The 15,000-nt window shown below is 47.2% G+C and overlaps 1 protein-coding gene across 2 annotated transcripts in view; it reads right to left on the reverse strand.

The window, feature by feature from the left end:
- LOC139534735 (leucine-rich repeat and fibronectin type-III domain-containing protein 4-like) overlaps positions 1 to 15,000 on the reverse strand; it is a 72,809-nt gene that overhangs the window by 17,913 nt on the left and 39,896 nt on the right. For both annotated transcript variants that reach the window (XM_071334141.1, XM_071334142.1), the window contains 4 exons: positions 10,522 to 11,341; positions 4,387 to 4,557; positions 3,825 to 3,986; positions 2,910 to 3,623 (listed from right to left, as the gene is read on the reverse strand). In XM_071334141.1, the coding sequence (XP_071190242.1) occupies positions 2,910 to 3,623; positions 3,825 to 3,986; positions 4,387 to 4,557; positions 10,522 to 11,315 (1,841 nt within the window). In that variant the 5' untranslated portion in view covers positions 11,316 to 11,341. The remainder of the gene's footprint in view (positions 1 to 2,909; positions 3,624 to 3,824; positions 3,987 to 4,386; positions 4,558 to 10,521; positions 11,342 to 15,000) is intronic.

The raw sequence follows: 15,000 nt of genomic DNA on the forward strand, positions 1-15,000 counted from the left end.
CTCTCTATCTCTATCTCTCTACCTCCATTTTTTTTCTCTCTCTCTCTATTCCCTCTTCACTCCCTCTATCTCTGAGGTGTATCTGTCTCTGTGTGTCTCTGATAGGTTGTGACATCTGTATTGACTCTGTAGTTTAAGCCATCCTTCAGACTTCATTACTCTTAGTCCCTTGAGGGTCTCCCTGTCAAACTCTTCCTTCCTCATTCTCTCTTCCTTCTCTCCCCTCCGAACTTTCTCTCTGTGCTTATATCCTGCATATGACCTTCCCATAATGTCAGGTGTAGCTGTTTAACCTGGTCTCAGATCCTCTTGTTTTATTCTTTAAGTAAATCTGAGACACTCCATTTAGTATGATATGATAAGTTTTGTACGGTAGGTATTAATTTGTGGATATCCATCGCCCATTTCATATGATACAGTATGTTAGGGGAAGGGTGAGCTAAAGGGTTAGGGGAAGGGTTAGCTAAATGGTTAGTAGGGGAAGGGTTAGTTACAGGGTTAGGGGAAGGGTTAGCTAAAGGGTTAGGGGAAGGGTTAGCTAAAGGGTTAGGGGAAGGGTTAGCTAAAGGGTTAGTAGGGGAAGGGTTAGTTAAAGGGTTAGTAGGGGAAGGGTTAGTTAAAGGGTTAGTAGGGGAAGGGTTAGTTAAAAGGTTAGGGGAAGGGTTAGCTAAAGGGTTAGGGGAAGGGTTAGCTAAATGGTTAGTAGGGGAAGGGTTAGCTAAAGGGTTAGGGGAAGGGTTAGCTAAAGGGTTAGGGGAAGGGTTAGCTAAAGGGTTAGTAGGGGAAGGGTTAGCTAAAGGGTTAGGGGAAGGGTTAGCTAAAGGGTTAGGGGAAGGGTTAGCTAAATGGTTAGTAGGGGAAGGGTTAGCTAAAGGGTTAGGGGAAGGGTTAGCTAAATGGTTAGTAGGGGAAGGGTTAGCTAAAGGGTTAGAGGAAGGGTTAGCTAAAGGGTTAGGGGAAGGGTTAGCTAAAGGGTTAGGGGGAGGGTTAGGGAAAGGGTTAGGGGAAGGGTTAGCTAAAGGGTTAGGGGAAGGGTTAGCTAAAGGGTTAGGGGAAGGGTTAGCTAAATGGTTAGAGGAAGGGTTAGTTACAGGGTTAGGGGAAGGGTTAGCTAAAGGGTTAGAGGAAGGGTTAGGGGAAGGGTGAGCTAAAGGGTTAGGGGAAGGGTTAGGGGAAGGGTTAGCTAAAGGGTTAGGGGAAGGGTTAGCTAAAGTGTTAGGGGAAGGGTGAGCTAAAGGGTTAGGGGAAGGGTTAGGGGAAGGGTTAGTAGGGGAAGGGTTAGCTAAATGGTTAGTAGGGGAAGGGTTAGTTACAGGGTTAGGGGAAGGGTTAGCTAAAGGGTTAGAGGAAGGGTTAGGGGAAGGGTGAGCTAAAGGGTTAGGGGAAGGGTTAGCTAAAGGGTTAGGGGAAGGGTTAGCTAAAGGGTTAGGGGAAGGGTTAGCTAAATGGTTAGTAGGGGAAGGGTTAGTTACAGGGTTAGGGGAAGGGTTAGCTAAAGGGTTAGAGGAAGGGTTAGCTAAAGGGTTAGGGGAAGGGTTAGCTAAAGGGTTAGGGGGAGGGTTAGGGTTAGCTAAAGGGTTAGGGGAAGGGTTAGCTAAAGGGTTAGGGGAAGGGTTAGCTAAAGGGTTAGGGGAAGGGTTAGGGGAAGGGTTGGGTAAAGGGTTAGGGGAAGGGTTAGCTAAAGGGTTAGGGGAAGGGTTAGCTAAAGGGTTAGGGGAAGGGTTAGCTAAAGGGTTAGGGGGAGGGTTAGGGGAAGGGTTAGGGGAAGGGTTAGCTAAAGGGTTAGGGGAAGGGTTAGCTAAAAGGTTAGGGGGAGGGTTAGGGTTAGCTAAAGGGTTAGGGGAAGGGTTAGCTAAAGGGTTAGGGGAAGGGTTAGCTAAAGGGTTAGGGGAAGGGTTAGCTAAAGGGTTAGGGGAAGGGTTAGCTAAAGGGTTAGGGGAAGGGTTAGGGGAAAGGTTAGGGGGAGGGTTAGGGGAAGGGTTAGGGGAAGGGTTAGCTAAAGGGTTAGGGGAAGGGTTAGGGGAAGGGTTAGCTAAAGGGTTAGGGGAAGGGTTAGCTAAAGGGTTAGGGGAAGGGTTAGCTAAAGGGTTAGGGGAAGGGTTAGCTAAATGGTTAGTAGGGGAAGGGTTAGCTAAAGGGTTAGGGGAAGGGTTAGCTAAAGGGTTAGGGGAAAGGTTAGGGGAAGGGTTAGGGAAAGGGTTAGCTAAAGGGTTAGGGGAAGGGTTAGGGGAAGGGTTAGGGAAAGGGTTAGTGGAAGGGTTAGGGGAAGGGTTAGCTAAAGGGTTAGGGAAAGGGTTAGGGGAAAGGTTAGCTAAAAGGGTTAGGGGAAGGGTTAGCTAAATGGTTAGGGAAAGGGTTAGCTAAAGGGTTAGGGGAAGGGTTAGCTAAAAGGGTTAGGGGAAGGGTTAGCTAAAATGGTTAGGGGAAAGGTTAGGGGAAGGGTTCGGGTTTAGATTAGGGGAAGAATTAGATAACTCAGGTAGACTCAGGTAAACTCAGGTAGACTCAGGTAAATGCAGGTAGACTGAGTTAGACTCAGGTAAACTCAGGTAAACTCAGGTAAATGCAGGTAGACTGAGGTAGACTCAGGTAAACTCAGGTAAACTCAGATAAATGCAGGTAGACTCAGGTAGACTCAGGTAAATGCAGGTAGACTGAGGTAGACTCAGGTAAACTCAGGTAAACTCAGGTAAATGCAGGTAGACTCAGGTAAATGCAGGTAGACTGAGGTAGACTCAGGTAAATGCAGGTAGACTGAGGTAGACTCAGGTAAACTCAGGTAAATGCAGGTAGACTGAGGTAGACTCAGGTAAACTCAGGTAAATGCAGGTAGTCTCAGGTAGACTCAGGTAGACGCAGGTAGTCTCAGGTAAACTCAGGTAAACTCAGGTAAACTCAGGTAGACTCACCTGTACACCAGTGTCTCATCGGTTGTACAGTTGTACTGTATCTGAAACATCCACACCAGGTAAGCTCCAGCCGATTGGCCCAGGTCCCATCGCACCTGTGCTGAAGTAGAAGTGACTCCCTGTATACCAACCATCCTCTCCTCTTCTTCCTCCTCTTCCTCTATCCTAATCTCTCCATCCTCCTTCTCTCCCTCCGCCACACCACCCTCCTTATCCCCCTCTCCCTCCTCTCCTCTCCTCTCTTCCATGTCTCTTGTGTTCCCTCCATTGTTAACTTCGGAATTCCCACTTTTTCCAGTGGCGATGTCCAAAGAACCCTGCATTTTTCCATTAGAATTCCCAGCATTCCCAGTAACGGTCACATTCCCTGGAACGTTCTCATTCCCATTTCGATTCGGCAACAGAATGATATTTAGATCCACCGTTGCGGTAGCCTCCCCAGCCGCGTTTATCGCTATGCACGTGTACACTCCGTCATCCCTAGCAACCGTAACGAAGAGATCCAATGTTCCATTCCGGAACGATGTCGTCCGGCTGGAATTCGCCACAATCCGATCATCGGGGGAGACAAAATGGATGATTGGTTCGGGGTCGCCGATGGCTCTGCATTTCAGGGTTGCCCTTTGACCTTCCAGGACCCAGAGCTTGTGGGTGTGTCTGGTGATGAGGGGCGGTTCACAGGTAAACTCCTCCTCAAGGATGGACCAGAAATACCTGGACAGGTGTGGCAGAGAGAGAAGGTTAACTATAACATTCACTGAGAGACACAGTATCTATATCGCTCTATTTAAACATCTGAATTCAAATCTATTATCAAAGTCATCGTCGTCCTGATGGAGTTAAGAATCGGAGCTCACGGTAACGAACGAACGGAATCGGACACATCAAAGACACTGTCAACATCATCTGTTTTACCTGCCGGCCAGGTGAGGGGGCGTGGCGCAGGTCTCCATGTCGTCCTCTCGTACCAGCCTGCGTAACCATAACAACTCACAGTTACAGTGTAGCGGGTTCCCTCCGAAGTTCAGACTGATGACGCTGTTGTAGGGAGTGGGACTGATGGCTCCCGTCTGAGACCTGCAACATAATTCTACAATAATGAGTCATTTATAAGTAAGTCATTTGACAGTTCAGTTTACTCTGGAGCCTACTCTCATACCACAACAACAACAACAAGAATTTAATTAATTATGATCCTTCCAAAAGCATCCCCAATTAAATATTTACAGAACTTCAGCTTCACTAATGTAGAAAACCAACATGTCCTTAAGGGATGTTTGGATAGTTTGATTTCTATTTAGCAGCCACCAGTGTCAAAAGCAACTTACAACAGTGTGTTTACATTTTAGTATCAGTGGCTACAGCTGGAATCAAACCCACGGCGACCCTAGAGTTGCTATCATCACGATGTTATCGGGTAAGTCGCACACGTTGAATAGATATAACGTGTCTATTGGGGGTTGCACCGGTAACCTACCTGGCGAACACGGGGTCAGGTGGCAGGGTCCTCAGCCTATTAGAGGTCATATCCAGGCGAGCCAGCTTGTACAGCCCTCCAAAGGATCCCTCTGCGATGTGGTCTATCAGGTTATGGTCCAGGTTCAGGGTGTGGAGACTGGCCATGTTCTGGATCGACTCCCATGGGACCCTGAGGAGGACATGTGGGGTTATAACACATCATAAGCACTACATAGCGATGTGGTCTATCAGGTTATGATCCAGGTTCAGGGTGTGGAGACTAGCCATGTTCTGGATCGACTCCCATGGGACCCTGGGGAGGACATGTTGGTGTTATAACACATCATAAGCACTACATAGTGATGTGGTCAGGGTGTGGAGACTGGCCATGTTCTGGATCGACTCCCATGGGACCCTGGGGAGGACATGTTGGTGTTATAACACATCATAAGCACTACATAGTGATGTGGTCAGGGTGTGGAGACTGGCCATGTTCTGGATCGACTCCCATGGGACCCTGGGGAGGACATGTGGGGTTATAACACATCATAAGCACTACATAGTGATGTGGTCTGGGTGTGGAGACTGGCCATGTTCTGGATCGACTCCCATGGGACCCTGAGGAGGACATGTGGGGTTATAACACATCATAAGCACTACATAGTGATGTGGTCTGGGTGTGGAGACTGGCCGTGTTCTGGATCGACTCCCATGGAACCCTGGGGAGAACATATTGGGGTTATAACACATCATAAGCACTACATAGTGATGTGGTCTGTGTTGAGGATGGACGGCACGTTTATTTGACTCTGCAGAAGCCTGACGTTTCAAAGTCAACATGAGGAAGGGGAACATAGGTCTTCGGCAGAATTTTTGGAATACCTTTCATTGCACGGTCAATTATGACATTTGGACTGTTTGAAAGTAATGACATGGTGTTTTCTCTGTATAGATATAATTTTCTATACAGACATCCCAGACTGTTGCTATAGCAACAAAGTAGTGTAACTTATACCAGATATCATAGATATCAAAAATCGGACCAAAATATACTGTACCAGTCTAAAGTTTGGACACACCTACTCATTCAAGGGTTTTTCTTTATTTTTACTATTTTCTACATTGTAGAATAATAGTGAAGACATCAAAACTATGAAATAACACATATGGAATCATGTAGTAACCAAAAAAGTGTTAAACAAATCAAAATATATTTTTTATTGGTGATTCTTTAAATTAGCCACCCTTTGCCTTGATGACAGCTTTGCACACTCTTGACATTCTCTCAACCAGCTTCACCTGGAATGATTTTCCAACAGTCTTGAAGGAGTTCCTACATATGCTGAGCACATGTTGGCTACTTTTCCTTCACTCTGCGGTCCAACTCATCTCAAACCATCTCATTTGGGTTGAGGTCGGGTGACTGTGGAGGCCAGGTCATCTGATGCAGCACTCCATCACTCTCCTTCTTGGTCTAATAGCCCTAACACAGCCTGGAGGTGTGTTTTGGGTCATTGTCCTGGTAGACCCTCTAAACGCAAACCAGATGGGATGGCGTATCGCTGCCGAAAGCTGTGGTAGCCATGCTTGTTAAGTGTGCCTTGAATTCTAAGTAAATCACTGACAGTGTCACCAGCAAAGCACCCCCACACCATCACACCTCCTCCTCCATGCTTCATGTGGGAACCACAAATGTGGAGATCATCCGTTCACCTACTCAGCGTCTCACAAAGACACGGCGGTTGGAACCAAAAACCTCAAATTTGGACTCATCACACCAAAGCACAGATTTCCACCGGTCTAATGTCCATTGCTCGCGTTTCTTGGCCCAAGCAAGTCTCTTCTTCTTATTGGTGTCCTTCAGTAGTGGTTTCTTTGCAGCAATTCAACCATGATGGCCTGATTCAAACAGTCTCCTCTGAACAGTTGATGTTGAGATGTGTCTGTCCCTTGAACTCTGTGAAGCATTTATTTGGGCTGTAATCTGAGGCTGGTAACTCTAAATCAAATCAAATCAAATCAAATTTTATTAGTCACATACACATGGTTAGCAGATGTTAATGCGAGTGTAGCGAAATGCTTGTGCTTCTAGTTCCGACAATGCAGTAATAACCAACAAGTAATCTAACCTAACAATTCCACAACTACTACCTTATACACACACACAAGTGTAAAGGGATAAAGAATATGTACATAAAGATATATGAATGAGTGGTGGTACAGAACGGCATGGCAAGATGCAGTAGATGGTATAGAGTACGGTATATACATATGAGATGAGTACTGTAGGGTATGTAAACATAAAGTGGCATAGTTTAAAGTGGCTAGTGGTACATGTATTACATAAAGATGGCAAGATGCAGTAGATGATATAGAGTACAGTATATACATATGAGATGGGTAATGTAGGGTATGTAAACATTATATTAAGTGGCATTGTTTAAAGTGGCTAGTGGTACATTTTTACATAATTTCCATCAATTCCCATTTTTAAAGTGGCTGGAGTTGAGTCAGTATGTTGGCAGCGGCCGCTAAATGTTAGTGGTGGCTGTTTAACAGTCTGATGGCCTTGAGATAGAAGCTGTTTTTCAGTCTCTCGGTCCCGGCTTTGATGCACCTGTACTGACCTCGCCTTCTGGATGAAAGCGGGGTGAACAGGCAGTGGCTTGGGTGGTTGTTGTCCTTGATGATCTTTATGGCCTTCCTGTGACATCGGGTGGTGTAGGTGTCCTGGAGGGCAGGTAGTTTGCCCCCGGTGGTGCGTTCTGCAGACCTCACTACCCTCTGGAGAGCCTTACGGTTGTGGGCGGAGCAGTTGCCGTACCAGGCGGTGATACAGCCCGACAGGATGCTCTCGATTGTGCATCTGTAGAAGTTTGTGAGTGCTTTTGGTGACAAGCCGAATTTCTTCAGCCTCCTGAGGTTGAAGAGGCGCTGCTGCGCCTTCTTCACAACGCTGTCTGTGTGGGTGGACCAATTCAGTTTGTCCGTGATGTGTACACCGAGGAACTTAAAACTTTCCACCTTCTCCACTACTGACCCGTCGATGTGGATAGGGGGGTGCTCCCTCTGCTGTTTCCTGAAGTCCACAATCATCTCCTTTGTTTTGTTGACGTTGAGTGTGAGGTTATTTTCCTGACACCACACTCCGAGGGCCCTCACCTCCTCCCTGTAGGCCGTCTCGTCGTTGTTGGTAATCAAGCCTACCACTGTAGTGTCATCCGCAAACTTGATGATTGAGTTGGAGGCGTGCATGGCCACGCAGTCGTGGGTGAACAGGGAGTACAGGAGAGGGCTCAGAACGCACCCTTGTGGGGACCCAGTGTTGAGGATAAGCGGGGTGGAGATGTTGTTACCTACCCTCACCACCTGGGGGCGGCCCGTCAGGAAGTCCAGGACCCAGTTGCACAGGGCGGGGTCGAGACCCAGGGTCTCGAGCTTGATGACGAGTTTGGAGTGTACTATGGTGTTAAATGCTGAGCTGTAATCGATGAACAGCATTCTCACATGGGTATTCCTCTTGTCCAGATGGGTTAGGGCAGTGTGCAGTGTGGTTGCGATTGCGTCGTCTGTGGACCTATTGGGTCGGTAAGCAAATTGGAGTGGGTCTAGGGTGTCCGGTAGGGTGGAGGTGATATGGTCCTTGACTAGTCTCTCAAAGCACTTCATGATGACGGAAGTGAGTGCTACGGGGCGGTAGTCGTTTAGCTCAGTTACCTTAGCTTTCTTGGGAACAGGAACAATGGTGGCCCTCTTGAAGCATGTGGGAACAGCAGACTGGGATAAGGATTGATTGAATATGTCCGTAAACACACCAGCCAGCTGGTCTGCGCATGCTCTGAGGACGCGGCTGGGAATGCCGTCTGGGCCTGCAGCCTTGCGAGCGTTAACACGTTTAAATGTTTTACTCACCTCGGCTGCAGTGAAGGAGAGCCCGCAGGTTTTGGTAGGGGGCCGTGTCAGTGGCACTGTATTGTCCTCAAAGCGGGCAAAAAAGTTGTTTAGCCTGTCTGGGAGCAAGACATCCTGGTCCGCGACGGGGCTGGTTTTCTTTTTGTAATCCGTGATTGACTGTAGACCCTGCCACATACCTCTTGTGTCTGAGCTGTTGAATTGCGACTCGATTTTGTCTCTGTACTGGGACTTAGCCTGTTTGATTGCCTTGCGGAGAGAATAGCTACACTGTTTGTATTCGGTCATGCTTCCGGTCACCTTGCCCTGGTTAAAAGCAGTGGTTCGTGCTTTCAGTTTCACGCGAATGCTGCCGTCAATCCACGGTTTCTGGTTTGGGAATGTTTTAATCGTTGCTGTGGGTACGACATCGTCAATGCACTTCCTAATGAACTCGCTCACCGAATCAGCATATTCGTCAATATTGTTGTTGGACGCAATGCGGAACATATTCCAATCCGCGTGATCGAAGCAGTCTTGAAGCGTGGATTCAGATTGGTCGGACCAGCGTTGAACAGACCTGAGCGCGGGAGCTTGTTGTTTTAGTTTCTGTTTGTAGGCTGGAATCAACAAAATGGAGTCGTGGTCAGCTTTTCCGAAAGGGGGGCGGGGGAGGGCCTTATATGCGTCGCGGAAATTAGTATAACAATGATCTAGGGTTTTCCCAGCCCTGGTAGCACAATCGATATGCTGATAGAATTTAGGGAGTTTTGTTTTTAGATTAGCCTTGTTAAAATCCCCAGCTACGATGAATGCAGCCTCAGGGTGTGTGGTTTCCAGTTTACAAAGAGTCAGATAAAGTTCGTTCAGGGCCATCGATGTGTCTGCTTGGGGGGGAATATATACGGCTGTGATTATGATTGAAGAGAATTCCCTTGGTAGATAATGCGGTCGACATTTGATTGTGAGGAGTTCTAGATCAGGTGAACAGAATGACTTGAGTTCCTGTGTGTTGTTATGATGATCACACCACGTCTCGTTAATCATAAGGCATACCCCCCCGCCCCTCTTCTTACCAGAAAGATGTTTGTTTCTGTCGGCGCGATGCATGAAGAAACCAGCTGGCTGCACCGACTCCGTTAGCGTCTCTTGAGTTAGCCATGTTTCCGTGAAGCAGAGCACGTTGCAATCCCTGATGTCTCTCTGGAATGCTACCCGTGCTCGGATTTCATCAACCTTATTGTCAAGAGACTGGACATTGGCGAGTAGTATGCTAGGGAGTGGAGCGCGATGTGCCCGTCTCCGAAGCCTGACCACGAGACCGCCTCGTTTGCCCCTTTTACGGCGTCGCACAGGGTCGCCGGCTGGGATCAGATCCATTGTATTGGGTGGAAGGCAAAACACTGGATCCGTTTCGGGAAAGTCATATTCCTGGTAGGAACGATGATGAGTTGACGTTAATCGTATATTCAGTAGTTCCTCCCGACTGTATGTAATGAAACCTAAGATTACCTGGGGTACCGATGTAAGAAATAACACATAAAAAAGCAAAATACTGCATATTTTCCAAGGAACGCGAAGCGAGGCGGCCATCTCTTTCCGGCGCCGGATGTCAAATGAACGTATCCTCTGCAGCAGAGGTAACTCTGGGTCTTCCATTCCTGTGGTGGTCCTCATGAGAGCCAGTTCCATCATAGCGCTTGATGGTTTTTGCGACTGCCCTTGATAGAAACGTTCAAAGTTCTTGAAATGTTCCAGATTGCCTGACCTTCATGTCTTAAAGTAATGATGAACTGTCGTTTCTCTTTGCTTATTTGAGCTGTTCTTGCCATAATATGGACTTGGTCTTTTACCAAATAGGGCTATCTTCTGTATTCCACCCCTACCTTGTCACAACACAACTGATTGGCTCAAACGCATTAAGAAGGAAAGAAATTCCACAAATTCACTTTTAACAAGGCACACTTGTTAATAATTGAAATACATTCCAGTTGACTACCTCATGAAGCTGGTTGAGAGAATGCCAAGAGTGTGCAAAGCTGTCATCATGACAAAAGGTGGCTACTTTGAAGAATCTTAAATGTAAAATATATATTTTTTAATTTTGTTTAACACTTTTTTTGGTTACTAAATCATTCCATATGTGTTATTTCATAGTTTTGATGTCTTCACTATTATTCTAGAATGTAGAAAATAGTAAAAATAATGGAAAACCCGGAGTAGTTGTGTCCAAACTTTTGACTGGTACTGTAAGTCTCCTCACCATCTAAGGTTGTTGTAAGACAGGTCCAAGTCCTCCAACGTAAACAGCAAATCATTGAACGCTTCTGCCGATACCCTGGTCAGCTGGTTACCGTTGACGATGAGGTGCTGAATATTGACCAATCCCAACAGGTCCCTCGGTCCCAGCGTCGTCAAGCGGTTACCGTCCAAATGCAAACTCCGCAAGCTCTCCAGATCGGAGAACGTCATTGGTCGGATGGAGTGGATAGTGTTCCGGGATAGAGTCAGATCGACCAATCCGGTCATATTGGCGAAGTCAGCCCCGCCCACTTCCGTGATGTAGTTATCAGCCAATCGGAGCTCTACGGTTCGTCGATCGACATTCGGGGGAACGAATAGGAGGCCTTTATCTGCACAGAGCGTGCTCAGAGAGTCCGAAAGGTTCCGACAGACGCAGTGGAATGGACACACTGCGACCACGTCCCACGTCTCCCCTGCACCAATCAGAGACGGCAGCAGGCAGCAGCATGTGACCAATGTCAGCCAATGGAGAGCCGGGAAAGCCGGGGATGTGCCGGGGGTGGGGCAGGCACAGCGAATGAGATTGGAGGGAAGGCGAGGGATGGACAACCGAATGAGATGCGAGGAGAATGATCCAGGAAGGGACTGGGAGAGGGGTAGTAGTTCACAGGAGTTTAGAAGTGTGTTTGAAGGAGTGATGGAGGGATGGAGGGAAGAGAGGATGGAATGTTCTTCCCTTCTCTGTGGGTGTGTGTGGGTGTGGGGCGATGGGTGTCGTCTTCGGATTGGATGGGAAGGTGGGGGGTCTGGCATGGTAGTATGGAGAGTTATCCACAGACCTAGAGAGAGAGAGAGAGAGAGAGAGAAAGAAAGAGAGAGAGAGAGGTACATAGAGAGAGAGAGGAGAGAAAGAGAGATAGAGGAAGATAGAGGAGGAGAGAGAGGTAGAGAAGAGAGAGAGAGAGAGAGAGAGAGAGAGAGAGAGAGAGAGAGAGAGAGAGAGAGAGAGAGAGAGGAGAGAGAGAGAGATAGAGAAAGAGAGAGAGGTAGAGAAGAGAGAGAGGTAGAGAGAGAGAGAGAGAGAGAGAGAGAGAGAGAGAGAGAGAGAGAGAGAGAGAGAGAGAGAGAGAGAGAGAGAGAGAGAGAGAGAGAGAGAGAGAGAGAGAGAGAGAGAGAAGAAATAAGTGTTACAGACTCATATTGCACATTGTTTGGATAGTATTATGTAAGAATCGCCGTGTTTGTGTGTCTGAGTGTGTCTGAGTGTGTCTGAGTGTGTCTGAGTGTGTGTGTGTGTGTGTGTGTGTGTGTGTGTGTGTGTGTGTGTGTGTGTGTGTGTGTGTGTGTGTGTGTGTGTGTGTGTGTGTGTGTGTGTGTGTGTGCCCTTGTGTCTGTGTTAGGTCTTCTCTGAAACATTATAATCCACTCTGTGTTTTATAGTTCAGGAAATTCCTACACACACTTATAAACACACACACACACAAACACACACACACACACACACACACACAGGACACACAAACAGGACACACACACAGGACACACACAGGACACTCACACAGGACACACACACACAGGACACACACACACAAACACATACAGGACACACACACAGGACACACACACAGGACACACACGCAGGACACACACGCAGGACACACACACAGGACACACACACAGGATACACACACAGGGCACACACACAGGACACACAGGACACACACACACAGGACACACACACAGGACACACACACACAGGACACACACACAGGACACACACGCAGGACACACACACAGGACACACACACACAAACAGACACACAGTCACCATGGATCCCTGTGCATTCAACCCATATATTACTACAGTACACTACACCTTAACGCTGCATAGCAACAGCATCCCAGAATACTCCACTACAGCCTAGCAACAACAACCCAACCCACCTCACAACACTATGCATGCGAACTCTGTAGTTACAGAAGCAACCCACAGCACTACACCAGTGTCACGGCAACCCATCAAATGATGACACCACAGGAATCTCCATAGCAACAGTAACCGTGATAGACACACGGTCAGCATCACAGGGCGACAGGCATGTTATCTACATTATAATGTCCTGATTATAGAGCCATACCCAGGGTTGTAAATATCCGGTAACTTTCCTCAAATTCCCCATGTTCTCTAGAAAGCCTGGTTTGAAGGTTTCCCGGATTTAATGCTCATTTCCTGTTGAATTCAGGAATATTTCAACCAGGATTCCTGGAAAACGCTGGACATTTTGTACTTCTAGCCGTAACACATATTTGTGACCAGTTACAGGATCTGAGGCGTTTGACTCCAGCTCCTACCTCACGGTAGAGCAGTAAGAATATTTTGGTTTGTTTTTTGTTTGTTGCAGAAATGCCATTTTTGAACATAATAACTTTCATGTAATTATAAACTGGTCTGGGATCCGTTAATAATATCAATAAAAATGTTAAAATACGTGCCTAATTTAGCCTAGGAGAAATCACTGACCTATAGAGGGAGAAGAAATTATCCTTCCTGGTTAGTCATTATTGGCTGAGGTCAATAGACATTCTGATAGATGAGTCCTGATTGGTCTGTCATGTCACAGGTTTAAGTCGGTAACAGAATGGGTGTTTTTTCTGGTCAAGCGTGTAGATAATCTTTGCTGCAGTTCTCAAAAGCATTGCTGCCTTGAATTTATCTGGGTTTAACAGAGGCTCCTGTCTGGAGGTTTACATCTGTGGGTGGGGCTAAGGTTTAACGGGGGTGTGAACAATGTTGAATGGGCGTGAACCAAGAAGAGCTGTCTAGGAAGTGTGAAAATATCATAAAGTCTTTCAAAGGGCAATTTTTTTTCTCTTGCTTGTCTCTTAAAGAGATTCTCCGGTACTTTGAGTACTTTTTAGCCAGAAGTTCTGAAAGGAGCACTCACGAGTTAAAAGCACTCACGAGTTAAAAGCACTCACGAGTTAAAAGTGGTCCCCTCTAAAAAAATTGCGTACCACATCACATACAGTATGTGCAGATATGTGCACCACGTCATCTCTGTCTCTGTCTCTGTCTCTGTCTCTGTCTCTGTCTCTGTCTCTGTCTCTGTCTCTCTGTCTCTCTGTCTCTCTGTCTCTCTGTCTCTCTGTCTCTCTGTCTCTGTCTCTGTCTCTGTCTCTGTCTCTCTCTCTGTCTCTGTCTCTCTCTCTGTCTCTCTGTCTCTCTCTCTCTCTGTCTCTCTCTCTCTGTCTCTCTGTCTCTGTCTCTCTGTCTCTCTCTCTCTCTGTCTCTCTCTCTCTGTCTCTCTGTCTCTCTGTCTCTCTGTCTCTGTCTCTGTCTCTGTCTCTGTCTCTCTGTCTCTCTGTCTCTCTGTCTCTCTGTCTCTCTGTCTCTGTCTCTGTCTCTGTCTCTGTCTCTCTCTCTGTCTCTGTCTCTCTCTCTGTCTCTCTGTCTCTCTCTCTCTCTGTCTCTCTCTCTCTGTCTCTCTGTCTCTCTGTCTCTGTCTCTGTCTCTGTCTCTCTCTCTGTCTCTCTGAGAGAGAGATCTGTCTCTGTCTCTCTCTCTCTCTCTCTCTGTCTCTCTCTCTCTGTCTCTCTCTCTGTCTCTCTCTCTGTCTCTGTCTCTGTCTCTGTCTCTGTCTCTGTCTCTCTCTCTGTCTCTGTCTCTGTCTCTGTCTCTGTATCAGTCTCTCTCTCTGTCTGTCTCTGTCTCTGTCTCTGTCTCTGTCTCTGTCTCTGTCTCTGTCTCTGTCTCTCTCTCTCTCTGTCTCTGTCTCTGTCTCTGTCTCTGTCTCTGTCTCTGTCTCTCTGTCTCTGTCTCTGTCTCTGTCTCTGTCTCTGTCTCTGTCTCTGTCTCTGTCTCTGTATCAGTCTCTCTCTCTGTCTCTCTCTGTCTCTGTCTCTGTCTCTGTCTCTGTCTCTCTCTCTCTCTCTCTCTCTCTCTCTGTCTCTCTCTCTGTCTCTCTCTCTGTCTCTCTGTCTCTGTCTCTGTCTCTGTCTCTGTCTCTCTGTCTCTGTCTCTGTCTCTGTCTCTGTCTCTGTCTCTGTCTCTGTATCAGTCTCTCTCTCTGTCTCTCTCTGTCTCTGTCTCTGTCTCTGTCTCTGTCTCTGTCTCTCTCTCTCTCTCTCTCTCTCTCTCTCTGTCTCTCTCTCTGTCTCTGTCTCTGTCTCTGTCTCTGTCTCTGTCTCTGTCTCTGTCTCTGTCTCTCAACTGGCAAGGGCCTAGAAAGCTCATTGGCTAGAACTCGAATTGCTGGTCCATGTGGGGGAAAATGTAGGAAAAGTAGCCATTTGAACCTCTTGAGTTTATACTTCCAGAAAATGTACAAAATAAGAAAATCGCTTACATTTGATAGAAGCTTCAATAGAGAAATCTGCACAAGTTAATACTGAATGGTCTTGGGGTCGCTCTCTCTGACCTCTTTCTAGTGCCCTACTTTTGACCAGGGCCGTATGGGCCATTGTGCCCTAGATAGGGAATAGGGTACCGTCCAGGCTA

Source organism: Salvelinus alpinus, chromosome 11 (genome assembly GCF_045679555.1).
Source record: "Salvelinus alpinus chromosome 11, SLU_Salpinus.1, whole genome shotgun sequence".
Lineage (NCBI taxonomy): Eukaryota > Metazoa > Chordata > Actinopteri > Salmoniformes > Salmonidae > Salvelinus > Salvelinus alpinus.